Source organism: Fimicolochytrium jonesii, assembly GCF_025526975.1.
Source record: "Fimicolochytrium jonesii strain JEL569 chromosome Unknown EV422scaffold_28, whole genome shotgun sequence".
Lineage (NCBI taxonomy): Eukaryota > Fungi > Chytridiomycota > Chytridiomycetes > Spizellomycetales > Powellomycetaceae > Fimicolochytrium > Fimicolochytrium jonesii.
In genome coordinates, this window is record NW_026515695.1 from 385,407 (window position 1) to 400,886 (window position 15,480).

General features: G+C 56.2%; 7 protein-coding genes across 7 annotated transcripts; 4 read left to right on the forward strand and 3 right to left on the reverse strand.

Annotated features, from left to right (window-relative positions):
• Positions 1–352: 352 nt before the first annotated feature.
• Positions 353–1,359, forward strand: EV422DRAFT_226367 (uncharacterized protein). Its single transcript, XM_053065523.1, has one exon. The coding sequence runs from the start codon at positions 466–468 to the stop codon at positions 1,192–1,194; it is 729 nt and encodes a 242-aa protein (XP_052922451.1). The 5' UTR covers positions 353–465; the 3' UTR covers positions 1,195–1,359.
• Positions 1,360–1,927: 568 nt separating this feature from the next.
• EV422DRAFT_226369 (uncharacterized protein) lies at positions 1,928–3,633 on the forward strand. The gene is made up of 2 exons (XM_053065524.1): positions 1,928–2,831; positions 2,902–3,633. Exons 1-2 carry the CDS (start codon positions 2,148–2,150, stop codon positions 3,343–3,345), a joined length of 1,128 nt encoding a protein of 375 aa, XP_052922452.1. The 5' UTR covers positions 1,928–2,147; the 3' UTR covers positions 3,346–3,633.
• Positions 3,634–3,675: 42 nt separating this feature from the next.
• EV422DRAFT_570826 (uncharacterized protein) lies at positions 3,676–4,002 on the reverse strand (the record flags this gene model as incomplete). The annotated part of the gene is made up of 1 exon (XM_053072920.1): positions 3,676–4,002. One exon carries the CDS (start codon positions 4,000–4,002, stop codon positions 3,676–3,678), a length of 327 nt encoding a protein of 108 aa, XP_052922453.1.
• An 834-nt stretch (positions 4,003–4,836) lies between these two features.
• Positions 4,837–6,690, forward strand: EV422DRAFT_541919 (YjeF N-terminal domain-like protein). The gene is made up of 10 exons (XM_053071239.1): positions 4,837–4,912; positions 4,970–5,047; positions 5,113–5,200; positions 5,277–5,282; positions 5,352–5,455; positions 5,541–5,637; positions 5,711–5,760; positions 5,834–5,900; positions 5,972–6,052; positions 6,147–6,690. The coding sequence occupies exons 1-10, from the start codon at positions 4,901–4,903 to the stop codon at positions 6,269–6,271; spliced, it is 708 nt and encodes a 235-aa protein (XP_052922454.1). The 5' UTR covers positions 4,837–4,900; the 3' UTR covers positions 6,272–6,690.
• Positions 6,691–6,786: 96 nt separating this feature from the next.
• On the reverse strand, positions 6,787–8,979 carry EV422DRAFT_226686 (uncharacterized protein). The gene is made up of 4 exons (XM_053065525.1): positions 8,534–8,979; positions 8,244–8,428; positions 7,606–8,178; positions 6,787–7,517 (listed from the first exon to the last, which is right to left on the reverse strand). The coding sequence occupies exons 1-4, from the start codon at positions 8,869–8,871 to the stop codon at positions 6,880–6,882; spliced, it is 1,734 nt and encodes a 577-aa protein (XP_052922455.1). The 5' UTR covers positions 8,872–8,979; the 3' UTR covers positions 6,787–6,879.
• Positions 8,980–9,978: 999 nt separating this feature from the next.
• On the forward strand, positions 9,979–12,872 carry EV422DRAFT_541925 (luciferase-like domain-containing protein). Its single transcript, XM_053071240.1, has one exon. It carries the CDS (start codon positions 10,275–10,277, stop codon positions 12,777–12,779), a length of 2,505 nt encoding a protein of 834 aa, XP_052922456.1. The 5' UTR covers positions 9,979–10,274; the 3' UTR covers positions 12,780–12,872.
• Positions 12,873–13,132: 260 nt separating this feature from the next.
• Positions 13,133–13,866, reverse strand: EV422DRAFT_622700 (acyl-CoA N-acyltransferase; the record flags this gene model as incomplete). The annotated part of the gene is made up of 1 exon (XM_053074183.1): positions 13,133–13,866. The coding sequence occupies one exon, from the start codon at positions 13,864–13,866 to the stop codon at positions 13,321–13,323; it is 546 nt and encodes a 181-aa protein (XP_052922457.1). The 3' UTR covers positions 13,133–13,320.
• Positions 13,867–15,480: the final 1,614 nt, after the last annotated feature.

Below are 15,480 nucleotides of genomic sequence, written 5' to 3' on the forward strand. Positions count from 1 at the left end.
CTCCCTTTCCGTCAGAATCCCATCACGGCCATTTGATGCCAACAATGAAACCTCGCTGCAGTTGGTTCTTAGGGATACTGTGGGGACGTTTGCTTCAATCGTCGAACGAACCAATCCCGCATTTGAATACCGAGTCCGCAACGAATGGCGTGACTCCCGTGGCGCTCGACCAGATGTGTCTGTGCTATACCGCAAAAAAGGTAACACCAGCGCAAGATTCCGGCCCCTTCTTTTCATAGAGGTAAGAAAGGCTGGTGTCCTGCCGTTCTCCGCAACCTCACGCTCTCTACATGACCAATACACCAACGGCATGGCTCTGCACGACCGGCGGTTACGAGTCCCGCAACCACCTGCACCATGTCCACCATCACCCGTTATTGACCAGATTTGGCGAATCATTGGATACATGAACCATAACCATCAGAAATACGCGGTCCTCGCACCTACGAATACACCTGGTTTATTATGCGCGACGGCAATGATCTACGCATCTCGGATCCTATCCGATTTGATGCAACCGGGGCGCAGTGTAGTGTCATCCGAGCAGTTGCTTATATACTGTCCCTCGCGATGGTTGATGGGTTTGCGCCGGGTCGATGCGAACACCGATCTCTGGATCTACCGAATGTTGCGTTGGGCGACTCCAATCCTTCGGAGCTCTCGGAGTACCCCTCAACATCAACGTCAGGACTGGGGACCGTCAGCGGAAAAGCCACCCAAGGAAGCGGCATCGAAACCACAGATAACACTTCTGCCTCCGCACACGCACGCCCATCCGACCCAGCCATTGCCCGCTTCGAACTGGTAACTTGTAACTGGTTCGGAACCAGTTTGGATTTCAACCGCGCTATCACATGGGGCCCGCGGCTCGGCCGCACCGCCATCCGCGCCACCTGGCTCTCCCACCCGGGCTGCATCAAGACCATCGACACCAAAAACCAAGAACACGTCCTCTCCATCAACCACGAAGCCTCCATCTCCGACGCCCTCCTCCCTATCCAAGGCCACGCGGAGGGCTTTGCGGTATGTTGTTGCTCACCGCGGGGCATACTAGCGTTTGCGGCGAAGAGAGAGCTCAGTGACGTCTTAAGTGAGCGGTCCCCGAGGTGCTTGCGGGACACGAGGCCGAATACGGGAGTGTCCGGCAATCACCTCAGGCCGGCGCTGACCGGGAACAGTGAACCCTTGGGATAGTGAAGTGTAGTTGAGCATACCGTGTTCGTTTGTGCAGCAGTTCTATCTTTACACCCTCTTTGTAAACCCTACACGAGAATCCATAACTGAGTGTATGCATGTCAAGTGTGCTATTAAGTACAGTACCGTACTGTACGTTCGGGAACGTCGATCGGGCGTCCGCTGGGCGCGTCCTTCCTCTTCGCTGTCGGCTTCGGCGCGTCAACGCCGTCAATGTGTGTACAGTAATTCAGTCTCCTCCGACACGGCTTGGAACGGCCAGCTGAAAGGTTCCCGTCGTGTGTTACTGTTGGCTCGGGTGACAGTGCATTGGGAGCCGACGTAGGCGGGATGCCGCTATGGCTGCAAAGCCCCTGCAATGCCGTTATCCTTACTAGCCAGTGGACAGTCTCTACCTTAGAGGAATGTCTCTCTGCCTTAGAGGAATGTCAGGAGGGGGTTAGGGTTAACCCGAATGGGTTAACCCTAACCCCCACGTGGAGCTAGAGATTGCCATTCATCAGCCGCAGGCAGATCCCAAAGGCACTCACAGCATTACCGGTTCAAGCGTAAGATGGTGGCATGTAGCTGACTATCCCCAGCTGGTCAAAGAAAAAAATTCTTCACGTACGTATGGGAAGATATCTGTGAAATGGTCTTTGAAATGGTGGAGGAAGAAGAGTCACTGTCAGTCAGATGCGGCACGCGTCGCGGCCGCTGGTCATATGAGCCGCAGGGGCTGATGGGGGAGATAAGAACCTTTTCTTCGCCCGTACGGGACGCCAAACATTTCACCGTAGGGCTCTGTCTGCTTTGCAGCCATACAACAGGACCCGCTCTGGTTCGTTCATCGCCATATAAAAGCCGGAGAAACTCACCTGACCGTGTTTCTAGGTTTCTGCCGTACTGCAGCAACGTGAGGAGCACTGCCAGGCCTCGCAAACCGCGTATCGTCTTAACTAAGCGAATACGCAATGGGGAACGATTTATACACAATACTTGGAGTATCCAAAAATGCCGCTGAGGAGGAGATCAAGCGGGCCTACAAGGCCGCCGTTAAGAAATTTCATCCAGACCGCAATCCTGGCTTCAAGGAGGAGGCGGACGCAAAATTCAAGGAACTCAGTGGAGCCTACGAGGTACTCTCGGATGCAGTGAAACGAAAAGGATACGATCAGCAGCAAGCAGAAAAGCGGAAGGAGGAAGCAACGCGGCCCAAGGAGCAGGCAAGGCCGAGGCCGGACATGGAGGAGGGATCCCAGGGTGAGGCGGGGCAGAACAGCACACATGCCAGCCCTACGGAATTGGAAAACCTGATGCGGCGTTTTGAGAAATTGAGTGGAAAGGTAGACCAAATGGAGAAGAATCAGGAGCTGCAGACACAAGCATTGCGAAAGGAACGAGAGAACGTTGCGGAGGTGCGACAGGAACGCGCGAGAGTCACAGAGCTGGAGAGAGGGTATGCCCACCTTCAGAAGACAACGGAAGATTTGAGAAAATCCCTTGTCAAGGAGGCGGAGATTAGCTCACAGCTGCAGAAAGACATCGCAGCCATGCAGCCAAGAAATACGACCCCGCAACTCCCAAAGGTAGGCCAACCCAGAGTGTGGTTGGACGTTAGTTGGGGTAACGAGCGGTCAGGAAGGATAGTCATCGAGGTAAGCTGTTTTGTGTGCAAACATGCGTTTTGGTTGGGCATGTTTCCTTATCGATTACCATGTCTCTTAGCTCCAATCAGCTTTTCCGAAAGCAGCCGAAAATTTTCAAATGATGTGTGTGGGGAACGTTCGTCGCTATCGCAGCTATCGCTACACTGGCACGAAACTTCAGTCCGGATCCAGGGGCGAGGCAATTGAGTCTATGGAACCCCAGGAAGTGGTTGGAGCTGGGGAGGGCATTTACACCCCTCAAACATCCGTTCACGTATTTGACCACGCCTTTCGGGGGGAAGTCTGGTTAAGCAACCAACCGTGCGCTCAAGCACCCTGGAATCTACAATTCTCGATTGCTGTCAAAGAGCACAAGTATCATGGTCGCTGCTACGTCAAGATCGGAAAGGTGGTTGAGGGCATCGACATAGTGATGGCGGTGGAGGCTTTTAGCAGTAGAAAGACCGATGCATATTATCGTGGCGTCTACAGTGCAGAGATCGTGGACTGCGGGCAATATTGAAAGCTGTGGTCGAACCCGTCCACCCGTGTAATCATTAGTCAAAGGAGAACGAGTGGCTACAGGGAACTATCGGCTTCTGGGGGATCTACGCCAATCCCCACTGTGGACGTCCGCCTTGCGAAGATGAGTGCGCCACCAGTGACCTCAGGCCTCTATCTTTATATCCTCTTTGTAAACCCTATACGAGAATCCATAAGTGGGTGTATGCATGTCGATGTTCTCCGTTGGCGGATTCTTGAGGGTTGGATTGCGCGCCGCGTGATGCCCACGATCTCAGCGCTCACATTCGGCAGACGCGGTCCGCGATTCTGACGGATATTGGCTGTAATATTACATGCCCGAATGCTCGGCAGCGTTCAGAAGGCGGAGCCCCTCTTCATAACTTCGCTCCACACCCTGAGTAGCATCAACATCCATTGCGGGATCAGGAACATTGATCTGGGCGTCGACCTCTTCACCCGCAGCAACTTCATCCACAGTCTCCTCCTCGGCAGCGACAACGGCACCCCAGAATGCTCCCTCCACGGGATTGTCAGCTTGCTTTGGCATCAACGTCTCAATAACACTGGCACCTGATGTGGTCCGGGATCGGCGAGCTGAGGCGGTGGGGGCATCCAACACAAACTCAGGCTCAAGGTGGTGCTTGCATCGACGCATTTCTGAGATCGGCAGGGGGTCAGAACTACGTTGGGTGCGCACTGTGGGAGGGGGCCCGGCAGCGTAGCAACCCTGGGGGGAGGAGTGTCCCCGCCGGTGGGGGCAGGAGTGCCGTCCTCATTGTCACTGGCTACCCTGCGCTGTCTCTCTGCTCTCACTGCCTTCATGCATGTTTTGCATCCATACAGCTTGGGAAAATTGGGAAGGTCACCTGTGGGAGCCCGCAAACAGAAACTAGTTGGAACTTCCAAGCCAGCAGCGCATATCCGTGCTCAACAGCATGAATTGGCGATGAACGCCCTTTGCTTCAACACGACGGCGTTGCACTCGAGCTTTGGAGCAGGGCTTATCCCCTGCTGTATTCCAGATATCGCAGTACACATAGTCTTTCCGATCATCCTCAGCGTTACACAGCAACTCGGCAGTTTGAGTCCTGGTCCGCATCTGCAATCCTCAAGTCAGTTTGCATGACCTCATTCTGAGATTAGAAGGCCAGCTTTTCCATACATTTGTGCATTGAGAATGGGAAGAGCCGTTCCGTAGAATCCAGAGGTCCAAATGTTTTCCTAGTAGCACATTGTTTGAGGGTTGGCGTTGTTGACGAGTTCTGCTTGGTAAAAGTCCGCTGTAAATAATTACTTTGTCCAACAGACCAGCTAGTGTTGCTCCCCATACCTGTTTTAGTTATCCCACAAAGTCTCAGGTTAGTTGGGTGTGTGTGGTTTCGCCATTCCCCAAAGGAATGCTGAAAAAAGGAGCTGTGGAAAAAGCGTCGGCGGAGTTGTGTCCTGCCCTCGCGACGGACCCGCGTCTCAGGGTGTGACATCACGCAAAGCCGAACATCCCCCACCTCTACCTCATCACCCACCCGTCAGCTCATCTCCCCACTTTCCCAACCATGTCCTCAAAGGTACCACCCTATCCGTACTCCCAGAACAAAATAGCACTAGTAACCCCCGCCGATAAGTTCATAGGCCAACAAGCCGCCCAGGAGCTCGATGAATGGCTGATGGATCCCGCGAAGGGGGGGTTTTCGGTCGACCAGGTGATTGCATCTCGTGTGTTCCCCACGTCGATCCGTCCGTGGTTGCTGACACGCGTGTGATGCAGTTGATGGAGTTAGCGGGATTGAGCGTCGCGCAGGCGGTCGCGAGGGAGTATCCGAAGGAGAACGGGGGGCGGGTTGTTGTTTGTGCTGGTTGGTTGTTCGGTTTTGCGATTGTTGACGATGGGATGCGGATGTGGTTTGGATGCTCATGGGGTCTTTCCTGTAGGGCCAGGTTGGCAGTCGAGGTTGGGGAGGGGGCGGATGGCTGGACACCCGCAACTGACTGTGATACGGCGATAAGGGAATAACGGAGGCGACGGACTGGTTGCGGCCCGGCATTTGTTCCATTTCGGATACACTGTCAGGGTGTTTTATCCCAAACCGACCGATAAGCCGCTGTACAAGGTCCGTGTCCCGAGACGCAATACGACGCCATGTCGGTGGTCAGATCCGAGGAACTGAGAGTGATGTTTTGTTTTGTTTTTGGCAGAACTTGACTACCCAGCTGAAATCTCTAGACATCCCGCTCGTGGACAGTCTGGACGCGGCGTTGAAGGAGGCGGATGTGGTGGTCGATGCACTCTTCGGTGAGGCCCGCCAAAACGAACCCGTCCTCACCCCAACTTGAGTATCCAGCTAACGCCGTCACTCGGAACACAGGGTTCAGTTTCAAGGGAGATGTGCGCGCCCCGTTCGATTCTGTGCTGAAGGTAAAACCCCTTATCTGCGGATTGAATATCACCGGGTGGGTGACCGAACCTGACTCGACACATGTATGGGCAGACCCTCCAATCCTCCCGCCTCCCCATCGTCTCCATCGACATTCCCAGCGGGTGGGACGTCGAGAAAGGTAACGTTCTGCTGTCTGTGCCATCAACAGCCAGAGGTGCTCAGACGGAGGCGTGCGTTTGTGCGTGACAGGCAACATCCGCTCCCCGACCCTCCAACCCTCCACCCTCGTCTCGCTGAGCGTGCCTAAAGTCGGTGTCAGGGATTTCACAGGTACCCTATCCCCCCCAAGGCACTCCCCCACCCCCGGGTGATGCCCCTCCCTGCATGGCTAAACACACACACACCCCCCACGACGACAAAACAGGCAAACACTACCTCGGCGGCCGCTTCATCCCCCCGCAGCTGGCTGACAGACTGGGGTTCGCGGTGCCGAGGTACGAGGGGTGCGAGCAGTGTGTGGATGTTACGGGGTGGGTTAGGGAGGTGTGATGATGTGACGAGATGAGGTTTGGGAGACCGCGAGGAGCGGATTTGATGGGTGGAGAGGATATGAAATGCGCGGGGGCGAGTTTCGGGGGGATGCGAGATGTGGAAGTAGGATAGGTTAGGCAGGCAAAACTTGTTTTCAGTTGGGCATCTGAGGCATGGAGGAGCGGTATCGGTATTGCAAGAGAAAGGGCGTAGCTCGATACAATCCGAAGATTCACGATAACACAACGGTCCTAGAGCGCAAGTTGATATTCATACGGTATCGACAAAATGTGCAGACGGAAGGACGTCCGCAAATGTTCCCCTTTAGAAGAAAGCTGCATCAACCGCCTCTGAACCAAGTGGCAGGGGAGCATGGGGACGCAAACACTTTTTTTCGCAAAACATTATTCAAAAGACAGGCCCCACCAGTGAGGCGATAACGATAAAATAAACGTAATTTCATTCAAAGACAGACGACCCAGCGCCATTCCAGAGTAATACAAAGACGGGTATTAAAAACAAAGCCTAGTCCAAACGTGAAGCACAAACGGAGGAGGAATATGATATGCGTGATCTCAGACATAAACACATGGGGGTCTCCTTGATGACGGAGAGGAGAATGCGGGTCACTGCCCACGAATCTCATGATGCGTAACATCCGCCTTCTCCGTCCCCTCATCCTCCCCAAAGATCGTGGCAACCGGCCTTTCCGGCGCATGCCAGAACACCAGGAAGATGATCATCGCCGGGATACTAACGATCGTCAAGATGATAATCATCCATTTCGGGTTGACCACGTTGACCAATCCGAATGTCAGGAGGTACCCCGCGGCCTCGCACCCGATCTTGCTGCTGAATGCCACGTCGGCGTTGTAGGTGAGGAAGGTCGAAAGGTAGGTGAGGATCGAGACTTCAAGCGCCAGGAGCTGCACATTGTACAACCCGCCAGTGAACGCCAACATCGCCTTGAACTTGGTCGGTGAAGTCTGTCCCGGCTCATCACCGACGCCGTTAACGCTCATGTAGTAAGCGCCGAGGGCACAGGCGCAGAGGCCGTAGTAGGAGACGACGTAGATGTACATGACCCAGCGGTAGCGGGCGGCGACGTAATTGGTTCGGAGGCGGTCGTAGAATAGGCCGAATACGATGGAGGCGGCAATGGCCCAGGATTCGGAGATGGCGTAGATCCAGCCGTTCCATTCGTCGCCGACTTCGTTGACGATAAGGTTGAAGGAGGCGTTGAACCAGCCTTGGGTCATACCGCCTGAGGGGGTTGGAGGAAAGGGAGGGAGTGAGTGAGTCGATCGCGAAAGAATACTGAATGGGAGAGGTTGACGGATGGGTAGACATACCAGTGACAAAGATCGCAGGCCCAAGAGGTCCAAAGACGGGATGCCATAGCATCTGCAACGGCTGCCAGAACCTCGCCTTCCACGTCGCCCACGTATACTTGGCATTGGCGTCCGCACGACCACCCGTCAGAGCAAGATCCTGAACGACAATACCCTCACTCTTCAGATCCTTCTTGTCAGCGGGCCGGTACTCGACAGACCCATCCTCGAATTGAACACGATGCAAGACTTGGCCGCTGGCGCTGCGATGATGACCATGCGGCTGTCCAGTCTCCACGGAACCAGTGGCGTCCTTGGCGGGCGCAGCGACGCCTTGACGCCTGTACCGACGGCGAAACGTAAAACCGTGGATGACGAAGCAGATGACGGATGTGAAGCAGAGGCCGAGGAAGAACGCGTACTGGGCGTTCCAGCTGGTGAAGGCCTTTTGGACACCGCCGAGGATGAGCCCGCCCGTAAAGACACCGAGGTGGAAGGCGCACTGGTAGATGCCGGCGTTACTGGCGCGGTTATGCGGTGTGCTGACGACGGCGATGAGTTGACCGGCTGCGGGCCAGAGAATACCGGCGCCCCCTGTGATTAGAAAATCGCGAGACGTTAGAACTTGATCAAGACTTCCCTGTTCCAGCGATACTCACATCCAAAGAATGCAGCGCCAGCCAAGTTCCAGGCATTGGAACCAGAAAACATGCATGCGATCCACACTGCGTAGGAGATGGGACCCCATGGCAAGCAGAACTCCAAGCCCCACCAGTCCAGGAAAAATGTGGCCCACATAGAGGTGACAAAGTACGCGGAATACAGGACGATCAGAATGTACGCTCTGTTGAGAAAGCAAGGACATTCAGTATGTGAGTATGCGAACGGGAGGTATTGCACCCAACTCGCACCCAACTCGCATAAACCAGACTCCCCACTCCTCACATACCCAGTATCAGGATACCGAATAGTCTGCAACCCCTGAATCGGATAACTCGTAAACAGCAACATGAACCCCAACGACATGACCCACACATGGTAGTCGCGGTCCTGCACCCAGTACTTGAACCCGGCAAAGCTGCTCAGCGGGCCGCCCGGCGGCTTCTTGGGGTCGCGGCGCTCTTGATGGGCGGAGTGGGAGTCATGGATGGTTTTGGTGGGAGTGGGGGTTGTTGAGGTGGGGTATTCTTCGTGGACAGTGAGGGCGCTGGGAGTGCGGGCGTAGGGGTCGTCTGGCTGAGAGACGGGCCCCTCGCGCGTGTTATTCGGACTCGCGTTGGCGGCCATCGCGCTGCCTCTTGGACTTGACTTGATTTGAGAGACGGCTTCTTACTACTGTTCGTGCTTGCAACCGACACAGGGAAGGACTCGCTCGCACACGGGATGTAGGGCAGCAGGACAAGGTTTCAGACAGAGTTCCCGATGGACAGCTACTCCACATATATATATATACACACGGGAGGCGGGGCCGGAGGATTCGCTCGAACCGAACGCTGTAAGAATTATGAAACAGAGGGAGATCGCTGAGCTTGAAACCGTATTTTCCCTCCATGGTGTTTGTCTGGCATCGCATCTCTGCCATGGATTGCGACATTCGTCTTATCGGCAGGGGATAGCGGGCGGAGTCAGGGATTACGACATGGCGCTTTGCGATACATTCGGGGGATGCGCCGACACCTTCCCACATGTTTGCATTTCTGAAATGTTTGAAGCCACGCACGGAGGGTCCTGTCAGTGGCAGCGAGGGAGCGATGCGATAGACCCTGGAGTCTGCATGCAGCGATGTGGCGTCTCCCATTTTTGCCACCCATGTACGAAAGAGTGTACGGGAGGCAGTGAAAGCTCCCCATTTCAAAATCCAGACCCGTAACCGTGGGAATGAGGGATATCCTTCCATTTCTCCCACCTCGAACCAGTGGGCAGGAGGAGCAGCTTGATGAGTTTTGAACCATAATATGGGCGGTTGAACCTCATCGATTATTTGATGATTCTCAAAGCTTGCTTGAATTCCGCCTTCAATCCCTACTAGGAATATGACTTGAGGCGATTCTCTCTGTGATCGGGAGCGGGGTGAGTGAGTCACAGCCACGCGTGAAGACGCGATCGTAATGTGGGAATGTGGGGAACGCGCGAATTGCGTGCTCGCAGCTCCCCTCAGCGCCATCCCTCAGAAATCCTGCCACATTCCGCAATCCTCACCACTCACAAACTCACAGCCCACATCAACTTTACCATGACTATGAACATCTCCCCTCCCTCCCAGGGCTTCATCCATCATCTCCAACATCTCCCCCCCTCCCTCCTCCGTATGGAACGCAGGGAACCCATGTGAGAAACAGGGCTCATGTAAACCGCGCGGGCGCCAAAAAGCGATGAGGGTCTCGAATGCAGATGCAAAGGCCCAGATCGGCGGCGGCGGTAGATGGTGGGTGGTGCCCGGAAAACAAACGGCCGTAACACAAGTTAGGGCGGCTATCCATTATCGCAAACAGCTTTATCGGACTTTCGCAACTCCACTGGGAGAGGGGCGAAACGACCGGCAAAGGCCGGTTGCGTGATACTCATATCCCTCGTGGCCGTGACAATTGCCCATAACTCAGCCAAACTGCGAGTTTCCCAGTGTTATAAGTATCTGTTGAGGCCTGTCCCGTCGCCTGCCAAAGAGCAATCCCACATCCCGCATTCGACGCATGCAAAGTCTCTATCCATCGCGACCTTCATCCTTGCACCCTGTTTCGTTGCCCTATTTCCTGCTGTCGGTCGTCTCTACTCATAGTTTGCTCGCTTGCCACTTGCCGGACATCTCGTCCGATTTCACCACTTCCACAACGGGCTGCTTTTCTCTTGCTAACCGCTACTGGCGCCGGCCCACTGAACCCACTGTGACCACCATCACCGTCACCGCCAAAAGCGAAAAGCCTACTGCGTCCGACGACGATCTAAAGATCAATCCTAGCTCATTCATTCTACATCAATCGGCAATGGCAACTGCAGCACCGTCCGCGGTCGGCAAACCCGTCGCTGCAACAAATGGCGTCCAGAACGGTGTGCACTCCCCACAGGAACAACCAAAAAAGCTGGCAAACGGTTACGCCATCCCTGCATTCACCGCTGCCCAAGTTAAGAGCGCACAACCGCAAAAGTACCAGACTTCCTCTGCCACCGTCGCAGGCATCCTCAACAAAGTCGCTTCCTACTCCCGCCCTGAACCCGTCCCCGTCCAGATCGCCCAACCCCTCGTCGCAGCCCAGCCGGTCGTCAACGGCGTCTACAACTCCACATCGTCGAACAGTACCAGCACCGCCGTCGTCAAAAGCAAGGTCTCTGGCCAAGAAATTCGCACAGCCTTCCGCAATGCTGCCAACAGCGTATGGGTCATTACCAGCGCGTGGGATGACCAGCCGGTCGGTTTCACTGCTATCACCGTCAACTCCGTCTCCATCGATCCGCCCATGATCACCTTCAACATCGGTCGCAACTCGAGCAGTCTCAACACCGTCAGCAGGTCCCTTCGTTTCGCCGTCCACTTGCTGAGCCAGGACGAGGCAGCCACAGCTAAACGATTCGCAGCGTCCGCCGACAAGCGCTTCGCCGATGCAACGACTTGGAGGTGGCATCAAGATGGCCTCCCGGAACTCACACCCAACACACTTGCTCGTCTCTCCGGAAACATCCTCAGCCTCTCTGCGGCAGGCGACAACCTTCTCGCCCTCGGCGCCGTCGAAAACATCTCTCAACGTCCCGGCCAGCCGCTGGTCTACCACCAAGGCGTCTACCGCACCCTGCAAGACCCGACCACACCGCGTCGCGACCGCCGAATCTACCTCAACGCGTTCGACATGTCCTGCATTGGCCATCAGAGCCCCGGGTTGTGGGCCCACCCGAACGACCGGGCGAGCACGTACAAGGATCTGGAGTACTGGACCAACCTCGCGCAGCTGTTGGAGAAGGGAGGGTTCGACAGTCTGTTTTTGGCGGATGTGCTGGGGACCTACGATGTGTACAAAGGCTCTCGCGATGCCGCTGTTCGTGCGTCCGCCCAAGTTCCCGTCAACGACCCCGTGCTGTCCATCCCCGCCATGGCCGCCGTGACCAAGCGTCTCGGTTTCGGCGTGACAGTCAGTCTCACGTACGAGCTGCCCTACTCCTTTGCCCGCCGCATGTCCACCCTCGACCACCTCACAAAGGGCCGCGTGGCATGGAACATTGTGACCAGCTACCTCAAATCCGCGGCGACCAACCTCGGCCTCGACACGCAGATCCCGCATGACGAGCGCTACAACATCGCAGAGGAGTTCATGGAAGTCTGCTACAAGCTCTGGGAAGGCTCCTGGGAACAAGACGCCGTCGTCGCCGACGTCAAGAACGGAATCTACACCGACCCGGCCAAAATCCACGACATCAACCACCGCGGGAAGTACTACAACGTCCCCGGCGCACACCTCTGCGAACCCTCCCCGCAACGCACCCCCTACCTCTTCCAAGCCGGCGCCTCCACAAAAGGCCAAGCATTCGCCGCCAAACACGCCGAAGCCGTCTTCATCGCCGGCCCAAACCCATCCCACCTCAAGAAGATCGTCGCAGGCATCCGCAAATCAGCAACAGAAGCCGGCCGCAACCCTTACGACGTCAAGATCTTTGCGCTCCTCACCATCATCACGGCCGAGACGGACGAACTAGCCCACGCGAAACACGAGGACTACAAACAGTACGCCTCCATCGAAGGCGCGCTAGCCCTGTACGGCGGGTGGGCCGGCGTCGACCTCTCCACCCTGGACGTAGACCAACCGCTCGAGTACGTCGAGAACGACGCGATCCGCTCCGTCAACGAGATGTGGTCCAAACAGAACGGCTCCGACAGCGTCTGGACCCCGCGCAAGATCGCCGAAAAGATCTCCATCGGCGGCCTCGGCCCCCTCATCGTCGGCAGCGGGACATCCATCGCGGACCAGTTGGAAAAATGGGTCGACGAATCAGATGTCGATGGGTTCAACCTCGCGTATGCTGTCACACCGGGCTCGTTCGAGGATATCATTGAACATGTCGTCCCGGAACTGAGACTCCGCGGACGCCTGCTGCCGATCGAGGACGACGACGCGCCGAGGACTACCCTGAGGGAGCGCATGGGATACCCGCATGCGAAGGCGCATGTCGGGAAGGACCACCCCGCGTGGAGGTATAAGGTTAGCAAGTGAGCGGTGGGGCTGGTCCTCGCTTTAGCTCTTTGGATGTTGGCGGTACTACCCCCCCGCGATTCTACTGTATATACACATCATCGTTCCCCCCCCCCCCCCCCCCCCCCCCCCCCCGTGATATCCCCCTCATATTGTTAGTCGTTAGTTCCCTCACCTACCTCGCTTGCTGTACCCGCCCACTAGGGGATTGGGAGGAGGTGTAGTGGTCAGTGTCTTGTTATGTTTATAATCATACTTTTTCGCATGCAGTTGTTCGGAGCGGACTTGGGCTGGGGTTCATTGTGTGCTTTTTGCAAGCGACTTCCGCTGGACATGCACCAATTCCTGTACATACATACGCATTTGCACAGCGCGCTGGCGTTGCCATTATTTATCTGAGGATGTATTCATCATCGTCTAGATCTACTCGTCTTGGAGTGTCCGATATACCAACCGTCTGTCATACGCATTGTTCTAAACCATCTAATAAACAAGGAAGACACCCAACGGCCTCCCTACCCGTTTCGCCTTTCCTTTCCAGCATCTCCCCCATCGCATCCCATCAAAGCACCTTCCAAAAAAACTTGGACGTAACCCTCCTCCCATCCTCCAACCTAATCCAATCCGGCACATCCCCCACCTCGACATACCCGGCCCTGCGATACAACCCGACCGCCGCCTCCGCCTCCGCATTCGTATCCAGATGCATCAACGTCCTCCCCGCCCCCCTCGCACCCGCTTCCGCCGCGCCCAACAACGCGCGCCCCACCCCGCGGCCGTGGTGATCGGGATGCACGAGCATTTTGGAGATACACGCCCGATGCTGCGCGTTCGTCGCCGTCGCGAGGTGCAGTTGGACCGTGCCGATGATGGTGCCGTCCGGGAGGCGGGCGAGGTAGAGCGTGGTGGCTGGGTCGGTGAGCGCGTGGGTGAAGAGGGCGGCGGCGGTGGGGGGGGTGAGCGGGGTGGGGACGGAGAGGGCGTGGCCGTGCGAGACGAGGAGGAGGAGGATGGAGGCGAGGGAGTGCGAGTCGGCGGGGGTGAGGGTGGGGGTTGGGTGGATTGTGTAGGTGGAGGTGGGCGAGGAGGCGGGGGGTGGAGTGGACATGGTGAGGGTGAGGGTGGTGGTGAGTCGGGCGCTCTGGGTTGGACAGTGTGGACAGAGAGGTGCGGATCGGCTGGGTATGAAGCCGACCAGGAAGGAAGGGATGCTGGCTTTTTATATATATACTGTACTGTAGTATTGTACCTCGCCGTTGGGGGTGCGTTGGTTGCTCTGGCGTGGTTCCGGAGGGCTACTCGTACTGTACGGGCGTTCCGTTCCGCGACGCGTTTCCGCACCATTGTCCCGTCCGTCCCAGACGCGTTTTCCCTCGTCCGTCCTTCCCAACAGAACTTCGCCCCTGACGGGAATATATCGGCTTAGCTTAAAAACTTACAACCCTATTCAACGCCAGCACATGGGATGGACGCCTAACGGTTCCGAAGTGTTGCGGGCGTACATACACTGGCGGTACATCCGTTGGGCGTTGATCTCTCATGTGTCCCGGAAGTCCGCCCTCCCGGAGAGAGCATCGCAAGATCTGGACCAGCACGGCTTGTACACAACTGAAAAAGTTCAAGAGCTATAATGCGGTGATAAGGCATCAGTCAGTACATTCGAACCGCCAGTCTCCAACCAAGGATATCGCGACAAGATTGGCTCGATACCAAGCTGTGAGGCACGTCTAGTCGGTGGCTATTGGCAGGATTAACACGGTGTTTGAACGCGGGGCTGGGGCAGAGTGTTGATGTCCCTGTTTGCGCGCCGAAAGGTCCAGCACATTTTGGGCTATCATGATTTACCAGTGCTCCGCTGCTCCGGCAAACCTAAATGTCCGCGAGCGACTGCGTGATCCACTGCAAACTGAGGCAGTGCACATCTCTGGGACCCGCAGTGGGAATTGCGCCAACCTCAACCCACGGCTGCGTGGTGCATGGGTACGACGCTGGCGGTATTTGTCACAGGACAACAGCGTTGGACGCCCGTCCCCTTCAAGTTTGTTCGACCGAACGAGGTCGCAACGTCACTTAATGTTCAACATGATTGCAATGCAATGTGCACCATTGTGAAGGCGCGACGCAGCATTCGCCGGTCGCACACATGATCAAGCACCACGGATATGTTATCCTGCTCAACCGATACTGCATCCAACCCCGGTAGCAACGACCAGCATTCCCAGTCGTTCTCGCTAACGTGGACTTTGGATGCGCAATGCCGCCCTCTGTACGAACGGAAGAAGAAGGTACGAAAGGAAGAAGGAGGATGGATCTGATGCGCGAGATTGCCGAAGCATTCGATTACTCTGAGGATATGCGGATACTCACACACCGACCTCTGTGGGATCTGTCACCGATTCGGAGGCATCGATGGTGTTGGATTGGAGACCTCCGAAGCGAGCCCGAGGGAGGGGGAAAGCCACTGGAACTACAAGAGGACGGGCAGCTGTGGCGAGGGGGCGTGGGACGGGAGGACGTGGTGGAATGACAACGCTGGCGAGAGGACGGGCGGTTTGGGGCAAGGAGGGGCGGTCATCAGGGATCCGGGGTAATTCTTAGGTTAAGGCTGACGCGTTGGGGTTAGGATCGACGCGTTAAGGCCGACGTAAGCAACGGAACGCTTGACGAACAAGGTGTGCTTGTACCTTTCTCAAGCATCCTCGCTCACGGAGAGGTCTCGCAA